We start from the raw sequence: 20,137 nt of genomic DNA, 5'->3' as shown, positions 1-20,137 counted from the left end.
AAATATGAAACTGACAGTCTGCACAAGGAAATACATGAACCTGACTCATGACAAATATAAGTACAATACATATATTTAGAACTTAGAACTATATAATTGCATAAAGTGCCAAACCATAGCTGGAGTGTCTTAAGTAATAAAAACATACTTACCAAAAGACACCTATCCACATATAGCAGATAGCCAAACCAGTACTGAAACAGTTATTAGTAGAGGTAATGGTATATGAGAGTATATCGTCGATCTGAAAAGGGAGGCAGGAGATTAATCTCTACGACCAATAACAGAGAACCTATGAAATGACGAATGGGATATACAATCCTACCAGGAGGGGCAAAGTTTCCCAAACCTCAAAATGCCTATAAATACACCCCTCACCACATCCACCATTCAGTTTTACAAACTTTGCCTCCTATGGAGGTGGTAAGGTAAGTTTGTGCTAAGATTTCTACGTTAATATGAGCTTCTCAGCATTGTTGAAGCCCGATTCCTCTCAGAGTACAGTGAATGTCAGAGGGACGTGAAGGGAGTATCACTTATTGAATGCGATGATTTCCCTAACGGGGGTCTATTTCATAGGTTCTCTGTTATTGGTTTTAGAGATTCATCTCCTACCACCCTTTTCAGATCGACGATATACTCTCATATACCATTACCTCTACTGATAACTGTTTCAGTACTGGTTTGGCTATCTGCTATATGTGGATGGGTGTCTTTCGGTAAGTATGTTTTTGTTACTTAAGGCACCCCAGCTATGGTTTGGCACTTTATGCATTTATATTAAGTTCTAAATATATGTATTGTACTTTTATTTGCCATGAGTCAGGTTCATGTATTTCCTTCTGCAGACTGTCAGTTTCATATTTGGGGAAAATAAACATTTAAAGAAATTTTTTTCTTACCTGGGGTTTAGACTTTTTTTCTAAATTGACTATTTTTTTCTTGCAAATTGCGGGCGGAATTAGGTCCGCGGGTGCGCCAAATGCTGGACTGTATTGCGAAATTTTTGGCGCGAATATTTTTTGTCGCGAAAAATACGTCTGACGCAACTTCGTCATTTCCGGCGTTGTAGTTGACGCCGAAGCCTTACACACCGTTGCGTCGCTAGTGACGTGAGTGTGTCATTTCGGGTTATTGTTGGCGCCAAAAAATTTTCAGTTACATAGTGCGTCATACTTGGCGCCAAACTTTTTCATTATTTTAATACCCCATTGATGTTTGCCTCTTGCCTTTTTCTCTTTTAGAGGGCTATGCTATTTGCATTTTTTCCCATTCCTGAAACTGTCATATAAGGAAATTGATAATTTTGCTTTATATGTTGTTTTTTCTTTTACATTTTCTAAGATGTCTCAATCTGATCCTGCCTCAGAAGTATCTGCAGGGACTTACTGCCTAACATCGGCTCTACCAAAGCTAAGTGCATTTGTTGTAAGATTGTGGAAATTATTTCTCCGAATGTCATTTGCAATAGTTGTCATAAACTTTTACATGCAGACAGTGTGTCCATCAGTAATAATACATTGCCAGTTGCAGTTCCTTCAACTTCTGATGTACATGATATACCTATGAATTTTAAAGAATTTGTTACTGATTCTATTCAGAAGGCTTTGTCTGCATTTCCACCTTCTAATAAACGTAAAAGGTCTTTTAAAACTTCTCATTCAGTTGATGAGATTTCAAATGACCAACAACATAATTTATCCTCCTCTGATGAGGATCTATCTGATACAGAAGATCCTTCCTCAGACATTGACAAATCTACTTATTTATTTAAAATAGAGTATATGCGTTCTTTATTAAAAGAAGTGTTAATTACTTTGGATATTGAGGTAACCAGTCCTCTTGACGTTAGGTCTAATAAACATTTAAATGCGGTTTTTAAACCTCCTGTGGTTTCTCCAATTCCTGAGGCTATTTCTGATATGATTTCTAAGGAATGGAATAAGCCAGGTACTTATTTTACTCCTTCAAGGTTTAAAAATTGTATCCTTTACCAGCAAATTCTATAGAGTTTTGGGAAAAAATCCCCAAAGTTGATGGGGCTATTTTTACTCTTGCTAAACGTACCACTATTCCTATGGAAGATAGTACTTCCTTTAAGGATCCTTTAGATAGGAAGCTTGAATCTTATCTAAGGAAAGCCTATTTATATTCAGGTCATCTTCTCAGACCTGCAATTTCTTTGGCTGATGTTGCGGCTGCATCAACTTTCTGGTTGGAGAATTTAGTGCAACAAGAATTGGATTGCTTACTGCAATATGCTAATCATTTTATTTGTGATGCCATTTTTTATATCAAAATTGATGTCAGATCCATGTCTTTAGCTATTTTAGATAGAAGAGCTTTGTGGCTTAAATCTTGAAATGCTGATATGACATCTAAGTCTAGAGTACTATCTCTTTCTTTCCAAGGTAATAATTTATTTGGTTCTCAGCTGGATTAAATTATTTCAACTATTACTGGGTGAAAGGGAGTTTTTCTGCCTCAGGATAAAAAACCTAAGGGTAAATCTGAGGCTTCTAACCGTTTTCGTTCCTTTCGTCAAAATAAGGAACAAAAATCTAATCCTTCCCCCAAGGAAACTGTTTCCAATTGGAAGCCTTCCTCAAATTGGAATAAATCCAAGCCATTTAAAAAAACAAAGTCAGCCCCTAAATCCGCATGAAGGTGCGGCCCTCATTCCAGCTCAGCTGGTGGGGGGCAGATTAAGGTTTTTCAAGGATTTTTGGATAAATTCTATCCAAAATCAATGGATTCTGAGCATTGTCTCTCAGGGGTATCAAATAGGATTCAGAGTAAGACCTCCTGTGAGATTTTTTCTCTCACGTATCCCAGCAAATCCAGTAAAAGCTCAGGCTTTCCTGAAGTGTGTTTCAGACCTGGAGTCTTCAGGGGTAATCATGCCAGTTCCTTTTCAGGAACAAGGTCTGGGGTTTTATTCAAATCTATTCATTGTCCCAAAGAAGGAAAATTCATTCAGGCCAGTTCTGGATCTGAAAATTTTTAATCGTTATGTAAGAGTACCAGCTTTCAAGATGGTGACTATAAGGACTATTCTGCCTTTTGTTCAGCAAGGACATGATATGTCTACAATAGACTTGCAGGATGCATACCTTCATATTCCGATTCATCCAGAACATTATCAGTTCCTGAGATTCTCTTTTCTAGACAAGCATTACTAATTTGTTGCTCTTCCATTTGGCCTAGCAACAGCTCCAATAATCTTTTCAAAGGTTCTAGGTGCCCTACTCTCTGTAATCAGAGAACAGGGTATTGCGGTATTTCCTTATTTGGCCGATATCTTGGTACTAGCTCAGTCTTTACGTTCTGCAGAATCTCACACGAATCGACTAGTGTTGTTTCTTCGAAAACATGGTTGGAGGATCAATTTACCAAAAAGTTCTTTGATTCCTCAGACAAGGGTCACCTTTTTAGGTTTCCAGATAGAGACAGAGTCATGGACACTGAATCTAATGGAAAAGAGACGCTTGAAATTGGTTGCAGCTTGTCGGCACCTTCAGTCTCAGTCATTCCCTTCAGTGGCTATGTGCATGGAAGTTTTAGGCCTCATGACTGCAGCATCAGACACGATTCCTTTTGCTCGTTTTCACATGAGACCTCTCCAGCTTTGTATGCTAAATCAGTGGTGCAGGGATTATACAAAGATATCACAATTAATATCCTTAAATCCCAATGTACGACTCTCTCTGACGTGGTGGTTAAATCACCAACATTTAGTTCAAGGGGCTTCTTTTGTTCGACTAACCTGGACTGTGATAACTAAAGATGCAAGTCTTTCGGGTTGGGGAGCTGTTTGGGGATCTCTGACTGCTCAAGGGGTTTGGAAATCTCAAGAGGCGAGATTACCAATCAATATTTTAGAACTCAGTGCAATTTTCAGAGCTCTTCAGTTTTGGCCTCTGTTGAAGAGAGAACCGTTCATTTGCTTCTAGACAGACAATATCACAACTGTGGCATATGTCAATCATCAAGGTGGGATTCACAGTCCTCAAGCCATGAAAGAAGTACCTTGGATACTTGCTTGAGCGGAATCCAGCTCCTGTCTAATCTCTGCAGTGCATATCCCAGGTGTAGACAGTTGGGAGGTTGATTATCTCAGCCGTCAAACTTTACATCCAGGGGAGTGGTCTCTCCATCCAGATGTGTTTTCTCAGATTGTTCAGATGTGGGGTCTTCCAGAGATAGATCTCATGGCCTCTCATCTAAACAAGAAACTTCCCAGATACCTTTCCAGGTCCAGGGATGTTCAGGCGGAAGCAGTGGATGCGCTAACCATTCCATGGAATTATCATCCTGCTTACATCTTCCCGCCTCTAGTTGTTCCAAGAGTGATTTCCAAAATCATCATGGAACAGTCGTTTGTGTTGTTGGTGGATCCAGCATGGCCACACAGGTTTTGGCATGTGGATCTTGTTCGGATGTCCAGTTGCCAACCTTGGCCACTTCTGTTACGGCCAGACCTACTGTCTCAAGGTCCATTTTTCCATCAGGATCTCAAATCATTAAATTTGAAGGTATGGAAATTGAATGCTTAGTACTAAGTCATAGAGGTTTCTCTGACTCAGTGTTTAATACTATGTTACAAGCTCGTAAATCTGTTTCCAGGAAGATTTACTATCGAGTTTGGAAGACTTACATTTCATGGTGTTCTTATAAATTTTCTTGGCTTTCTTTTAGAATTCCTAGAATTTTACAGTTTCTTCAGGATGGTTTGGATAAAGGTTTGTCTGCAAGTTCCTTGAAGGGACAAATCTCTGCTCTTTCAGTTTTATTCCACAGAAAGATTGCTAAACTTCCTGATATTCACTATTTTGTACAGGCTTTAGTCCGTATTAAGCCTGTCATTAAATCAATTTTTTCTTGTTGGAGTCTCAATTTGGTTTTGAAGGCATTACAGGCTCCTCCATTTGAGCCTATGCATTCTTTGGACATTAAACTACTTTCTTGAAAAGTGTTTTTCCTTTTGGCCATTTCTTCTGCTAGAAGGGTTTCTGAGCTATCTAGGGAATCTCCTTTTATGATTTTTCATCAGGATAAGGCGGACTCAATTTTTACCTAAGGTTGCGAATTCTAACAACATTAGTAGATAAATTGTTGTCCCTTCCTTATGTCCTAATCCAAAGAATTCTTTGGAAAGATCCTTACATTCTTTGGATGTGGTAAGAGCTTTGAAATATTATGTGGAAGCTACTAAAGATTTCAGAAAGACTTCTAGTCTATTTGTTATATTTTCTGGTCCTAGGAAAGGTCAGAAAGCTTCTGCTATTTCCATGGCTTCTTGGTTAAAGCTTTTGATTCGTCAAGCTTATTTGGAGTCGGGTAACATCCCGCCTCAGAGAATTACAGCTCATTCTACTAGGTCAGTCTCCACTTTGTGGGCTTTTAAGAATGAAGCTTCTATTGATCAGATTTGCAAAGCAGCAACTTGGTCTTCTTTGCATACATGTACTAAATTCTACCGTTTTGATGTATTTGCTTCTTCAGAAGCAGTTTTTGGTAGAAAAGTTCTTCAGGCAGCTGTTTCAGTTTGATTCTTCTGCTGATGTTTTAAGTTTTTCTTATCACTAAAGAATAAACTTATACTTTGGGTTGTGGATTATTTTTTCAGCGGAAAATGGCTGTATTTTATTTTTTATCCCTCCCTCTCTAGTGACTCTTGCGTGGAGTTCCACATCTTGGGTATTTGATATCCCATACGTCACTAGCTCATGGACTCTTGCCAATTACATGAAAGAAAACATAATTTATGTAAGAATTTACCTGATAAATTCATTTATTTCATATTGGCAAGAGTCCATGAGGCCCACCCCTTTTTTGGTGGTTATGATTTTTTAGTATAAAGCACAATTATTTCCAAATTCCTTTGTTGATGCTTTTTACTCCTTTCTTTATCACCCCACTACTTGGCTATTCGTTAAACCAAATTGTGGGTGTGGTGAGGGGTGTATTTATAGGCATTTTGAGGTTTGGGAACCTTTGCCCCTCCTGGTAGGATTGTATATCCCATACGTCACTAGCTCATGGACTCTTGCCAATATGAAAGAAATGAATTTATCAGGTAAGTTCTTACATAAATTATGATTTTTCCTACTCCTCATTATTGGCTTTTACTCCTTTTAAACATCTCACCACTTGGCTATTCGTAAAACTGAGGTGTGTGTGAGGGGTTTTGTTTTTTTATAGGCTTTTGAGGTTTGGGAAACTTTGCCTCCTCCTAGTAGGAATGTATATCGCATACGTAAGCTTGTGGACTCTCGCCACCATGAAAGAAATGTATAAGGTAAGTTCTTACATAAATTATAAGTATGGCATGTACTTTTAAACAACTTTACATTTTACTTTTATCATCAAATTTGCGCTTTGCTCTCTTGGCATTCTTTGTTAAAATATGCCAATTTCTAAGCCTTAGAAGTCCGCCTCTTATCTCAGTGCATTTTGACAGTTTTTCCACAGGCAGCGCTAGTTCATAAATGCCCTAAAGATAACATTGTGCTCACTCCCTTAGAGTTATTTAGGAGTCAGCACTGATTGTCTAAAATGCAAGACTGTCAAAATAACAAACAAGGGCGCAGTCTGCAGAGGCTTAGATACAAGGTAATCAGAAGTAAAATGCATATTAAGAAACCGTGTTTATGCAAAACTGGGGAACGGGTAATATAGGGATTATCGATTTTTTTTAAAAAAAAATCTAAAGTAGGCTGTCCGTTTAAGCAGTATTGCACAGAGGAGAAAAAAAGAAAAAACAAACCCACACTTTAAACCTGTGAATGTCACAATTACACACACAAAAAAAATAAAAAATTAAATAAAATAAATGTAATTTTCTTTATTAGGTTCCATAGGCTTTATTTTTAACCCATTCAAATGCCAAGCAATGGACAGCCTATTTTATTTCCGGATTTGATCTTATTTGCAGTTCCCTCAAAAGAATATAAATCTTTTACAAACCATAGTAAAAAGGGAAACAAAATGTATGTATGTAGGAACAAATAAAAAACACCCCTATAATATTTTAAAACACAATATATTTTCTATTTTTGTTACAAAAAAAGTCACATTTTTCAAAGTATTTTTACCTTGTCCCAAAAAAAAAAAAAAAAAAAAAAAAAAAAAAAAAGACGCTGGAGAAAAGACAAGAATGGAAAAGGGGGAAAAGGATGGAAAAAAAAAATAATACATGGAAATTCTGTTGAACACGCAGAAATAGAAAAACAAAAATAAAGGACACATTATGTCCTAAAATGCCACAGCAGCATTAGAAATGTGATATTTTCTTCCAGACTCACTCAGTGAAAAGAAATGGGTATGTTTCTCAAGCCCCCAATAAAAAGATGTAAGTTTAAAAAAAAAAAAAAAAAATAATGAACACCTTTCCCCCACCTCCCACACAAATGAAAAAGCATGCACCACCCCCTTCCCTCTGACCACTTTGGTATGTACAATTTACATCCTACATGGTGATACTCATTAGAAATCAATTTATTTTTTTTCTTTTTACTTTCCGTGTTAAAGAAAAGAAAACAAGGAAAAAAAAAGAAAAATTAACTGAAACTACAGGCAATATTTTATTAAAAAAAAAAATTAAAAGGGGATGAACTTTTTTTTCTGCCGCCCTAGGGGTGAATCCTCCAGGTCAAATATTGACCAAATAATCATTCTGGGTCCATTGGCAGCCATCTTTATTGAATACACTGGTTGCTGGAGAGGAGAAAGTCTATGCCGAAAAAAGGTTGTTTATGAGCAGTTCCATGAATAACTCTGCAAGGTCTTTAAAAATGAGCAGTGTACCAAAAGCCCTAGGGGTAGATCTGTAAACATCTGCAAAGTTCTCCATATTCATCTGGGCTTGCACTTGGTATTGTCCTGCTATTTGCAGATCCAACTCTTTTACACACATATCTACAGAGCTTTGGGATTAAAGCAGATGTGTTGAAATCTGCAGAGATATAGATATATAGATATATATATATCAGTGCAGAGAAATGTGGCAACATATAGCTGTAGTGTCCCCTATTAGTGCAGAGTAATGTCTATATCTGCAGAGTATTATATTACCAGTGCACAGGTGTCTTTATCTGCAGATACTTATATATGCGCACACACACATCAGTGCAGAGCAAAGTCTCCTTCTGCAAAGACATATATATATATATATATGTATATATACACACAAACTAGTGCAGAATGATGCATATGCAGATCTGCTCTTGCTTTGTAGTGAAAGAGTCCCTGGTTCCTGAAAATACAACCAACTGTCAAAGCCCTGTCTATTATATCAGTCATTGGATTTGGTCACCAGAGAGAGGGGCTGTGACTGGAGAGCTGGAGAGAAAACTGGCAGACCTGGAGAAAAGACTCCTGGAGATAACATGGAGGATGTGATTGGTATAGGCCGTGAAAGCAGTGGGGAGCCCACTGGGGAGGATAGGTGTCCTGAGAAGCTTGAGGACGAAGGGGATTTAGAGGCCAGGAAGGCGGCTGAGTGGCTGAGAGAAAGATGAGCTCTGGCTTCCGGTTTGGTGGTCAGGGAAAGAGGCTGGGCCTGCTCGGAGTGTGTGGCTGCAGGTGCTGCAGGTGAGGCCAGGGCCGCGGAAGGAGTGGCTGGGGAGTCCAACATACTGCCATGGGAGGAGGCTGGACTGTCACATGATTTATCAGCTGGAAGGTGCTGGACACACATCTTCTTGGGCTTGGAGACTGTATCTGTAAGTGGGCAACAGTTGTAAAAGTTTAATAAAAATACATTAAAAAAAAAAATATTACTAGATAGATTAATTTTGAAAGCAAATAATATCCTCAGAATAATATGCAAGAATATTGTTTTTGTTTGTTTTAGTGTCCATATAGCAATGGGCGCCGCCATGATGTAACCGAGGCCAATTAGGAACATTCTTATAAAGGAGTCATTAAAGTTTGCAACCAATGACTGTGTGGAAAATAGAGTTAAATCTGGATTTTGAATTATCACTTAAAGTGAATGTAAATTTTGATGCTAAAGTGCCCGGTTTTTAAATATTTGATTAAAAACAGGGGCACTTTAAGTCATCAAAATTTACATTTCACTCGTGTTGTTTTTTTTTCACAACTTACCTTTTAATCTTGACAGCAGCTCCAGCTTCCTCCACCCATCGCAAAGCCTCTTCCTAGGTTTAAAATGAGGAATCCGGCATCCTCCAATCACGGTGTTGAATCAGACACTGATTCCCCCGGGGGGAAGCCGTGATTGGAGGATGACCTATCCATCATTTCTGACATCAGAAATGGCTTGCGACGACCGGAGGAAGCTGGAGCTGCTGTCAAGTTTAAAAGGTAAGTATTTCTTCACAACCAGTAAAATTTAAATTTTGATGAATTAAAAGTGCCCCTGTTTTTAATCAAATTTTTAAAAACTGGGCACTTTAGCATCACAATTTACATTCACTTTAACAGTAAAGCCAACATATTTAAAACTACAGCAAAAGTGGATAAAATAATGAAAGTATATTGCAAAGTTTTTGTTTACAACACATTGTATACTACATTCTCAAGGACTTTATGTATGCTCAAAGAAAGATGTCCTCAACAATATTGCATTTAATTTACAATAAGACCTAATTCTTTGTGAAAAAACCCTGTAGTGTTTGACATCCTTGATAAGAATCTTCTTTTTAATAATATAAAAAACAAACAACAATTAAAAATAGAAATGCAGAAAGTGTGTTTTTGCATTTTAAAAGGCCAATGTTTGATATTCTACACATTAAAAAAGGACCACTGAATGCAGTAGAATTGCATAATTAAAGTTCATAATAAAAAGACAATGCAATAGCCCCTACTCTGAACGTGTGCACCTTTAAGATAGGGGAGCAAATCTAATAATAATGCTTTTACGTACGTTCCATTTCTTGGCTTTGCTTCTCTCGCTTCCGTTTCTTTCTTTTTCCCTGAAGGAGAAAAAGAATCTAGTTACTATTTTTTTTTTTTTATACTTCACACGGTGCTAAATAGTAATATAAATATAGCATGCACATCTAGGCAGGCTAGCGTGACTTACTGTCACACTTACATAGTTGTCCCTTGCAGACCACGTGGGATAGAGCTGAGAGTGCAACTGTCGTTCCTTTCGTGCTAGCTCATAGTATTTGGCCTGTTCCTCACGTGATAAAGAATGCCACTGGTATGGGGAAGAAAAACAAAAACGGTTTAGAAAATGGTAGAGAGCGAGGAAGGCTGAGGAACAAATTAGGTTGGTAAAATTGGAAAAAAAAGAAGATCTCAGATTGTAGAGTGAATATCAGGTCAAATCCTTACCCTGCGACCCAGAATCTGGTTGATTGCGGCACTCTCTTTTAATGTGCATTCTGCTACTACTTTGGCTCTCATCTCCTTCATGTAAAGCATAAAGGCATTCAAGGGTTTTTTAACGTGAGGCTTCTTCTCTTCCTCTTTCTTCACCACCATAGGCTTCCTGAAAAGAAGATTATAGTGTCACATGCCAAGAACACATCATATTATCATCCTTCATTTGTTAAGGGCCTGCCCACAAGGAGTCATGATCTTTATCGACTTGCATAAAAGTGATGTACAGGACAGGAGGACTTGTAAACGTATTTTTAGCCCTGGTTATATTGATGCCAAGGAATAGGTTTCTTTACGGGTGCTCAAATTAGTTTCTACGTCCATTAATAAAAGTTAAAGGGACACTAAACCCACATTTTTTGTTTCATGATTCAGAAAGAGCATGCAATTTTAAGCAACTTTCTAATTTACTCCTATTATCAATTTTTCTTCGTTCTCTTGCTATCTTTATTTAAAAAGCAGGAAGGTGATGCCTAGGAGCTGGCCCATGTTTGGTTAAGAACCTGGGTTATGCTTCCTTATTGGTGAGTAAATGTAAGCCTCTTATAAGCAAGCGTTATCCATGGTGCTGAACCTAAAATGGGCTGGCTGCTAAGATTTACATTCCTGCTTTTAAAATAAAGATAGCAAGAGAACGAAGAAAAATTAATAGGAGTAAATTAGAAAGATGCATAAAATTTCATGCACTATCTGAATCATGAAAAAAAAATGGGTTCAGTGTCCCTTTAAGAGGTTCAAATAAACATATAAAACATAAGGAACTTAAAATGTATTGCTCATTAAAGCTTACAAGCTATAGAAAGCAGGTGCTGTTACACGAAAGAAAAAAAATGCTCAGAAGTAAACAAATAGATAGTAATTTTCATTCACAACTGTATTCCGATTCGCCTTTATTGGTCTATTATATGACTTGAAGTATCCAAAAAATCCTGGAGTAGTATAACATTTAGTAATATATAGTGGGAAAGTAAGAAATGTGGCTTTTTCCTATAGTGGGTGAGTGTACTAGTAACTTTTTTTTAGGAGAGGATATTTACTAGGCACTTTATGTTAAAGAGATAGTCTAAAGCCAAATTTCTTACTAATCCAGGAAAAGAAATCGTATATACACAAAGATAAAAAAATGCTAATTCAATTTATTACAGCCTACTTAATTCCATATTTGTCCCTTATGAAATGAACCAAAAAAAAAAAAATCAAGTTAAATGTGTGTGTCTCTACAAATTGATAAATACATGTGGTAAATTTTAGTCAGTTAAATGTATTTTATTAATAAAGTAAAATAAATATGAAAATTTACACAGTACCGCCTAGGTTTTACTGGTCAAAGACCCTAGTTTCTCAAACTGTAGTACGTATACCCCTGGGGGTATTAGGGGCACTGGCAAGGGGTACTCCATGAACTAGCCATCATTGTTTTTCCTGATGTAGCTGTTGTAAATATGACTTATCAAAGAAAGTCGTGTTTCTCATTTCTACCCTCGAGCACTGCTAACAGAGCAAAGTGTGAGTATTTCCTTGCCTAGGTTGAACCACTGATGGTACCATAAATATTAATTCCCTCATCATGCAGAAAAGCGTTTATTTTCCTCTTTTTTAAACGTAAGAATCACATTAATTGCATTATTAATATCAATGGACTATATATCTGCGTTGTATGTTGCCAAATTTTAAATTCTGGAACACATAAAAGAAATATCCGATTTCTATATATTTACTTCATTAACACATCTGATACAAGCTTGTGAAATCACATGATTTCCATTTCTGTTCATGTTAAAGAGCAATAATATTTGTGCTACAGTTGTGGTGCATAGAAATCAAATGTATGCCTACAGGGGTACTTGCTACAAAAAGGTTGAGAAATGCTCTAGAGCAGACAGACATACTCAAACTTGGCCTTCCAGAAGTTTTGGAACTACATGTCCCATGATGCTCAGCCAGCATATCAGCTGTCTGAGCATCATGGGAAATGTAGTTTGAAAACCTCTTTAGGGCCAAGTTTGAGGATGTCTGCTCTAGAGGACTAACCATGTAGTTGACCCCCCCCAAAAAAAACACCAAAACAAAAAAACACACACACACACCAGAAAAATAATGTAACAACTTACGAATGGAGGTTAGGACTCATATTCCCAGAGGAAGGTTCCTGCTTTACAACTGGTGAGACAATAGCAGGGTGAGGGATGCCCGATGTGTGCAGGCTATGGTGAGGAGGTGGCACCATGTGTGGAGAGAAACGGCTGGAAACCAAACTGAGGGCAACAAGAAGGGTAGACAATGAGTATGTGATATATAATACTTATCTGCAGCAGCATCTTAGCTCAAAATGACAGGGAATTACAGAAACTGAGAAAAACATACTAAATTAAAGGTATACTCTAGTCAAAATTAAAACTTTCATGATTCCGATAGAGCGTGCAATTTTAAGTAACTTTCTAATTTACTCCTATTATAAATTTTTCATTGTTCTCTTGGTATTTTTATTTGAAAAGGCTGCTATGAAAGTTTACGAGCCGGACCATTTTTGGTTCAGCACCTGGGTAGTGCTTGCTGTTTGGTGGCTACATTTTAGACACCAATCAGCAAGCTCTACCCAGGGTGTTGAACCAAAAATGGTCCGTCTCCTAAGCTTACATTCTTGCCTTTTCAAATAAAGATACCAAGAGAACGAAGAAAAATTTATAATAGGAGTAAATTAGAAAGTTGCTTAATATTGCATGCTCTATCTGAATCATGAAAGTTTAATTTTGACTAGACTATCCCTTTAAGAAGTCTATTAAAAAAGAAAGTGAAATAAAGTCTGTGGCTTTAAAAACATTTATTTTGTATGCGGATCTGTTGTAATCCACTACTTGTGAATACAAGAATTTAATATATTTATAGTATATCTGTGATGTCCTTCTAAAAGGGACAGTAAAGTCAAAATTAACTTTTCCTGGTTCAAATAGAGCATGAGATTTTAAACAACTCTCCAGTTTACTTCTATTTCATTTGCTTTGTTCTCTTGGCATCCTTTGCTGAAAAGCATACCTAGGTAGGCTCTGGATCAGCAATGCACTGCTGGGAGCCAACTGCAGAGTGGTGGCTGCACATATATGCCTCTTCTCATTGGTTCTCCAAATGTCTTCAGATAGCTCTCAGTAGTGCATTGCTGCTCCCTTCAACAAAGGATACCAAGACAATGAAGCAAATAGAAGTAAATTGGAAATTTGTTTAAAATTGTACGCTCTGTCTGAATCATGGAGAAAAAGACTGGGTTTCATGTGCATTTAAAAGGGACTTTAAACACTTTGAGATGGTAATATAAAATGAAGAAGGGGTCTGAAGAAGGGGCATTCTTGCTCCGAAACTTCACTATAATATCACAATTGACACAAGTCCAGTGAGTGCGGATCTTTACTATATTGGATACAAATTATTTTTCCTGACACCCTTGCAGTTGCTGTTTCTTTTGAGATGTGAGTGCAATATATTTTCATTATTTATTTTGTCCCCTTTTCCTGTAATTCCATTCTAAAATTGTGAGCTTTTCAGTTCCTGTTAGAAATGGAAGTGCAGAACCCTGTTATATTCCACACAGCCATTGGCTGCACACTCTAGTGACCTATTTATAACTGTCTCTAATTGGCCACAGCAGAGAAAGTAACCTAAATTACAACATGGCAGCTCCCATTGTTTTATAGACACTACAAATTGACAAAATAAGTGAAGTTTTAAACAACTAATGAAACTTTAAAAAAATAAAATGCATCTACATGTTACTCTCAGACTAATCTTTTCTTTAAATGCTTCATTCTATCTAGTGTTTAATGTCCCTTTAAGGTTAGATTTCTTAACTTGAGTAGTTCAGAAAAAAACAAAACAAAGATTTGTTAAAAATCTCCCATTTACAAAACACAAAATATGCACTTCCTAAGGCATGTTGAATAGTGGATCCCTTACCTTGACATGGAGGCATTCATGGCCAAAGTGGGATATGGGTGTCTGAATCCACCTGGTGGTATGGAATACATAGGCTGGCCTTGCCTACAAAAAAAGGATAAAGTCAGTCAGACTATGGAAAAAGGATATATATATATATATATATATATATATATATATATATATATATATATATATATATATATATATATATATATATATATATTTATTATTATTATTATTATTTGCATGCCACGTAAGCAGCAGAGATCTCAAGATTACAAATGGAGAATATGAAATTGCGGAAAGTCATAGGGGAATGTAGGCTATGAAGAATCACAGATTAATTATAGCCAGATTATTCTGCAAACCATGTACAACACCGACGCTACATGGGACACAGTTGGTACATTTTAAATTAGTTGCTCATTTTGTAGCAGTACGCAAAATGTGTAGCAATTTATACTAAGGTGTTTACATGGTTAAATTATCTTAATATATATTTGTTAAAAGGGACAGCCTAGTCAACATGTTTCAGATAGGGCATGTAATTTTAAACAACTTTCCAGTTTACTTTTATCATATTTGCTTTGTTCTCTTGGTATTCTTAGTTGAATGCTGAATCTAGGTAGGCTCGTATGCCAATTTCTAACCACTTGAAGGCCGTCTATTATCTGAGTGCATTACAGTTTTTCACAGCTAGACAGCGCTCGTTTATGTGTGCTATATAGCTAACATTGTGCTCATGCCCATGGAGTTTCTTATGAGAGGGCACAGATTGGCTAAAATGCAAGTCTGTCAAAGGAACTGAAATAAAGGGGAAATCGGCAGATGCTTAAATACAAGGTAACCAAAGAGGTAAAAAGTGTATTAATATAACGTATTGGTTATGCAAAACTGGGGAATGGGTGATAAAGGGATTAAATATCTTTAAAAAAAAAAAAAATCTGGGGAGTAGACTGTCCCTCTAAATACTTCATATCAGGACAGACTGCTCTCTTTCACTTACTGTGGTACAAGCCAGCCCAGTGGATGAGGAATTTGCCCCACAGCACCGGGGGAGAGTGGGTAATAAGGTGACAATTCTGAGGGATGAGGCGGTCGGGGGATTCCTAGAAAGGAAATATAAGCAAAAATAAAATTTATGCTTACCTGATAAATTTCTTTCTTTCCGGACATGGAGATTCCACAACGTCATTCCAATTACTAGTGGGATATTCACTCCTGGCCAGCAGGAGGAGGCAAAGAGCACCCCAGCAAAGCTGTTAAGTGTCACTTCCCTTACCCATAACCCCCAGTCATTCAGCCGAAGGGAAATGGAAAAGTTGATAACACAAAAGGTGTAGAGGTTCATGAGGTTTAGTAAAAAAAAATACTGTAATCTTAAGGGTGGGGTCGTGGACTCTCCATGTCCAGAAATAAATTCATCAGTTAAGCATAAATTTTCTTTTCTTTCCTAAGACATGTAGAGTTCCACAACGTCATTCCAATTACTTGTGGGAACCAATACCCAAGCTAGAGGACACAGAATGAACAGGGAGGGAGAACAAGACAGGTAGACCTAAACTGAAGGCACCATCGCTTAAAAGAACCCTTTTTCCCCAAAAGAGGCCTCAGCCGAGGCAAAAGTATAAATTTGAAAAAATTTGGAAAAAGACCATGTTGCCGCCTTGAAAATCTGTTCCACAGAAGCTTCATTTTTGAAAGCCCAAGAAGAGGAGACAGCCCTAGTGGAATGAGCTGTAATTCTCTCAGGAGGCTGCTGTCCAGTAGTCTTAGTAGCAAAACAAATCTACTTCTCTTTCCCTCTGGTTGAGAAGTATGAAGTAGCCTTCTGACCCTTACGCTTTCCAGAGAAACAAACAGGGCAGAAGACTGGCGAAAATCCTTAGTAGCCTGTAGGTAAAATTTAAGAGCATGCACAACAGCCAAGTTATGCAACAGAAGTTCCTTATGAGAAGGATTAGGACAGAGAGAATGAACAACAATTTCCCGATTAATATTTCTATCCGAAAACCACCTTAGGGAGAAAACCCAATTTAGTACGAAGGACCACCTTATCCGCATGAAAAATAAGGTAAGGCGAATCACACTGCAAAGCCGAGAGTTCGGAAACTCCGAGCACAAGAAATAGCGACAAGATAACAGCTTAATATCTATGGCTGCAAAACTCTAAGAACTAGATTAAGGCTCCAAGGAGGAGCAACAGGTTTAAACACAGGCCTGATTCTGACCAGGGCCTGACAAAAAGATTTAAACATCTAGCACATCCGCCAGACGCTTATGTAAAAGGATAATGAAGAAATCTAACCTTTCATAGAACTGACTGACAACCCTTTCTCCAGAACACCCTGGAGAAGAGACAAAAAATATAATTCTAGGAATCCTGACCCTACTCCAAGAGTAGCCCTTCGGTTCACACCAATAAAGGCATTTATGCCATACATTATGGTAAATGTTGCGATTTAACTTCCAAGGAGGAAGAGATGACATCTTCACTAGGTCTGCAAACCAGATCCTGCGAGGCTATGCAGGAGCTATTAGAATTACAGACGCTCTCTCCTGCTTGATACAAGAAACGACCCGTGGAAGGAGCCCAAACGGAGGAAACAGATATACTAGACCGAAATCTCAAGGAACCGCCAAAGCATCTATCGGGGCGGCCTGAGGATCTCTTGAACCGTACCTTGGCGTTCTGATGAGGCGCCATCAGATCCAACTCCGGCACCCCCCACTTGAGGGTTAACCTGGAGAACACTTCCGGATGGAGAGCCCACTCCCTGGGATAAAAGATCTGTCTGCTCAGAAAATCCGCCTCCCAGTTGTCCACTCCTGGAATGTGGAAGACAATTGTGAGCTTCTGCCCAATGAATAATCCGAGTCACCTCCTTCATGGCCAAGGAACTCAAAGTTCCGCCCTGGTGATTGATGTAAGCCACTGAGTTGATGTTGTCCAACTGAAACCTGATAAACCGGGCTAAGAACAATTGAGGCCAAGCCATCAGAGCATTGAAGATTAACTCCTCCCTAGTCCAAAGGCCCTGAGCCTTTAATGAGTCCCAGACTGCTCCCCAGCCTGACAGGCTGGCGTCCGTGGTGACAATCACCCAGGAGGGTCTCCAGAAGCATGTGCCCTGAGACAGATGATCTTGAGAAATGCACCACGAGAGAGTCTTGTCAACTGGTCCAGATCTATCTTCTAAGACAGATCCGAATGGTCTCCGTTCCATTGTCTGGGCATGCATAACTGCAGAGCTCTCAAATGGAATCAAGCAAAGGGAATGATGTCCATGGAAGCGACCAACAGACCAATTACCTCCATGCATTGAGCCACTGATGGCCGAACAGTAGACTGTAGCGAGAGGCAAGAAGAGAGAAGTTTGGATTTTCTGACCTCTGTCAGAAAAATCTTCATAGATAGGAAACACACCCTTGTAGCTGGAACAAGGGAACGCTTCTCTAAATTCCGTTTCCATCCGTGGGAACATAGAAAAGACAACAAGATCTCTGTATGAGAGTTTGCTTGTAAAAAGATGGAGCATGAACCAATATGTCGTCCAGGTAAAAACCGTTTAAAACATTCCCCACATGAAATGTTATGGAATTAAAATCATATAGCCATAAGGTTAGAGGCCCTCCCAAACCTATAACGAAGGCCGTTAACCTAGTCTCTTTCCACATACAAATAGTGCCTCCAAACTGCCCCAAAGAATCCTTACTAAAGGATTATAAATGTCCCATGAAATTAATGCGGAGTTAAAATAGATAGTGCAAATCTCCCTTACCTGCAAATCTAGCTGTCGGGCAGGAAGACAGCTCACAAGGCGTGAAAGGACACATACTCCTTACAGAGAAGAACAGAGCAACAAGAGATTGACGTGGACGCAGCTAAACCCCAATCCTTGCTTGCAGGGAAAAGTATCAGAAAAAGGAATAAAATATCATCAGACATCAACTTCACTTCCTTCATTGACAGATGCAAAGATAATGACTAGGGGTTATGGGTAAGGGAATTGACACTTAACAGCTTTGCTGGGGTGCTCTTTGCCTCCTCCTGCTGGCCAGGAGTGAATATCCCACTAGTAATTGGAATGACGTTGTGGAATCTCTATGTCTTAGGAAAGAAATTTAGAAATAACACAGTTTCCTATAGTTCACACTATATATCACTCATATATACAACCTATATTAACTTTCTCACTTGACAATTTTAAATTAATATGTAAAACATAACTATTAGTACATTTTTATTTATTGAGAGGAAGAGAATTCAGTTTACACAAAAAAAACAAAAAAAAGTTTCAGACACACAATCACAAAACTCACCTGTCTTGGGGTCTATCTCAGGTGACAAATGTCCAGGAGGAGTCCCTGGTGAAAAGTGTTCATTGCTGTAAGTGATGAGTGGGGTAAGTGGGTGCATGTGGTGCGCATGCTGAACGACTGGGACCTTGTTAGACTGACAAAAAAAAAGATGGAACAATAGTCACAAATCACCATAAAAGCAAACTTGGTTTATATTAAAGGACCAGTAAACACAGTAGATTTGCATAATCAACAAATGCAAGATAACAAGACAACACAATAGCATTTACTCTGAATTTCAAATAAATAGTAGATTCTTTTCCAACACATTTCAAAGTTATGTATATTTCCACTCCCCCTGTACCATGTGATAGCAATCAGCCAATCACAAATGCATATACTTATAGTCTGAGTTCTTGCACATGCTCAGTAGGAGCTGGTGACTCAAAAAGTGTAAATATAAGAGAATGTGCACATTTTTATTAATGGAAGTAAATTGGAAAGTTGTTTAAAATTACATGTTGTATCTGAATCATGAAAATTTAATAAAACCTGGGTGTCCCTTTAAACATTCATCTATAAAAAAGGTACAATAAACTTACATTTTATGGCCTGATGTAGTTTGCTCTGGCAAAATTATCTAAACCGTCTAAACATATTTTAGATTGAGAACAGGTTATCTAGCTATGAAGAGTTTTGTACGTGAGGGAGAGTCACCCACATTAGATTGTGTGATTTTTTTTTCCTCCTGTCCCTTAAAAAGGGACAGTCAACTCAAAATGTGTTGTTTAAAAAGATAGATAATCCCTTTATTACCCATTCCCCAGTTTAGCACAGCCAACATGGTTATATTAGTATACTCTTTACCTCTGTGATTATCTTGTATCTAAGCCTCTTCTGACAGCCCCCTGATCACATGACTTATTTATTTATTATCTATTGACTTGAATTTTAGCTGTATTGTGCAGAACCCACGGGCGTGAGCACAATGTTATCTACATGGCCCACATGAACTAGCAGTCTCCTGTTGTGAAAAGCAAATTAAAAAAGCATGTGATTAAAAGGCTATCTATAGTGGCTTAGAAACAGGCAGAAATGTAGAAGTTTAAATGTTATAATCTAACAATGTTGGTTGTGCAAAGCTGGGGAATGGGCATTATATAACTTTTTAAACAATAACAATTTTATAGTGTTGACTGTCCCTTTAATTTAGTCATATAACCCCCCCCCCAGACCAGTAAACAATTGCAACATGCAAGTACAACTTTCTTTAAAAGGGATATGAAAATCAATATTAAACTTGCACGATTCAGATGGAGCAATGTAAATTTTAAGACACTTTTCAAATGGGCTTTGTTCTCTTGGTATCCCTTGTTGAAAAAGAATATGCACATATCCTACACTAGTGGGAGATATCTGCTGATTGGTGCCTGCACACATTTGTCTCTTGTCATTGGCTGACTAGATGTGTTCAGCTAGTTACCAGTAGTGCAATGCTGCTCCTTCAGCAAAGGATAAAAAGAGAATGAAGCAAATTTGATAATAAAAG

The 20,137-nt window shown here is 37.9% G+C and overlaps 1 protein-coding gene across 2 annotated transcripts in view; it reads right to left on the bottom strand.

The window, feature by feature from the left end:
* Positions 1 to 6,827: 6,827 nt before the first annotated feature.
* TCF7L1 (transcription factor 7 like 1) overlaps positions 6,828 to 20,137 on the bottom strand; it is an 88,313-nt gene continuing 75,003 nt past the window's right edge. Inside the window, exons 5-12 of one of the 2 annotated variants that reach the window (XM_053718134.1) lie at positions 18,610 to 18,742; positions 15,293 to 15,395; positions 14,305 to 14,388; positions 12,471 to 12,614; positions 10,312 to 10,468; positions 10,055 to 10,174; positions 9,896 to 9,944; positions 6,828 to 8,724 (exon numbers count right to left, since the gene is read on the bottom strand). In XM_053718134.1, coding sequence (XP_053574109.1) covers positions 8,297 to 8,724; positions 9,896 to 9,944; positions 10,055 to 10,174; positions 10,312 to 10,468; positions 12,471 to 12,614; positions 14,305 to 14,388; positions 15,293 to 15,395; positions 18,610 to 18,742 — 1,218 coding nt within the window. In that variant the 3' untranslated portion in view covers positions 6,828 to 8,296. The remainder of the gene's footprint in view (positions 8,725 to 9,895; positions 9,945 to 10,054; positions 10,175 to 10,311; positions 10,469 to 12,470; positions 12,615 to 14,304; positions 14,389 to 15,292; positions 15,396 to 18,609; positions 18,743 to 20,137) is intronic. The other variant, XM_053718135.1, reaches the window with a different exon arrangement.

This window comes from Bombina bombina, chromosome 6 (assembly GCF_027579735.1).
Source record: "Bombina bombina isolate aBomBom1 chromosome 6, aBomBom1.pri, whole genome shotgun sequence".
NCBI lineage: Eukaryota > Metazoa > Chordata > Amphibia > Anura > Bombinatoridae > Bombina > Bombina bombina.
This window is presented reverse-complemented; position numbering and strand designations above follow the sequence as displayed.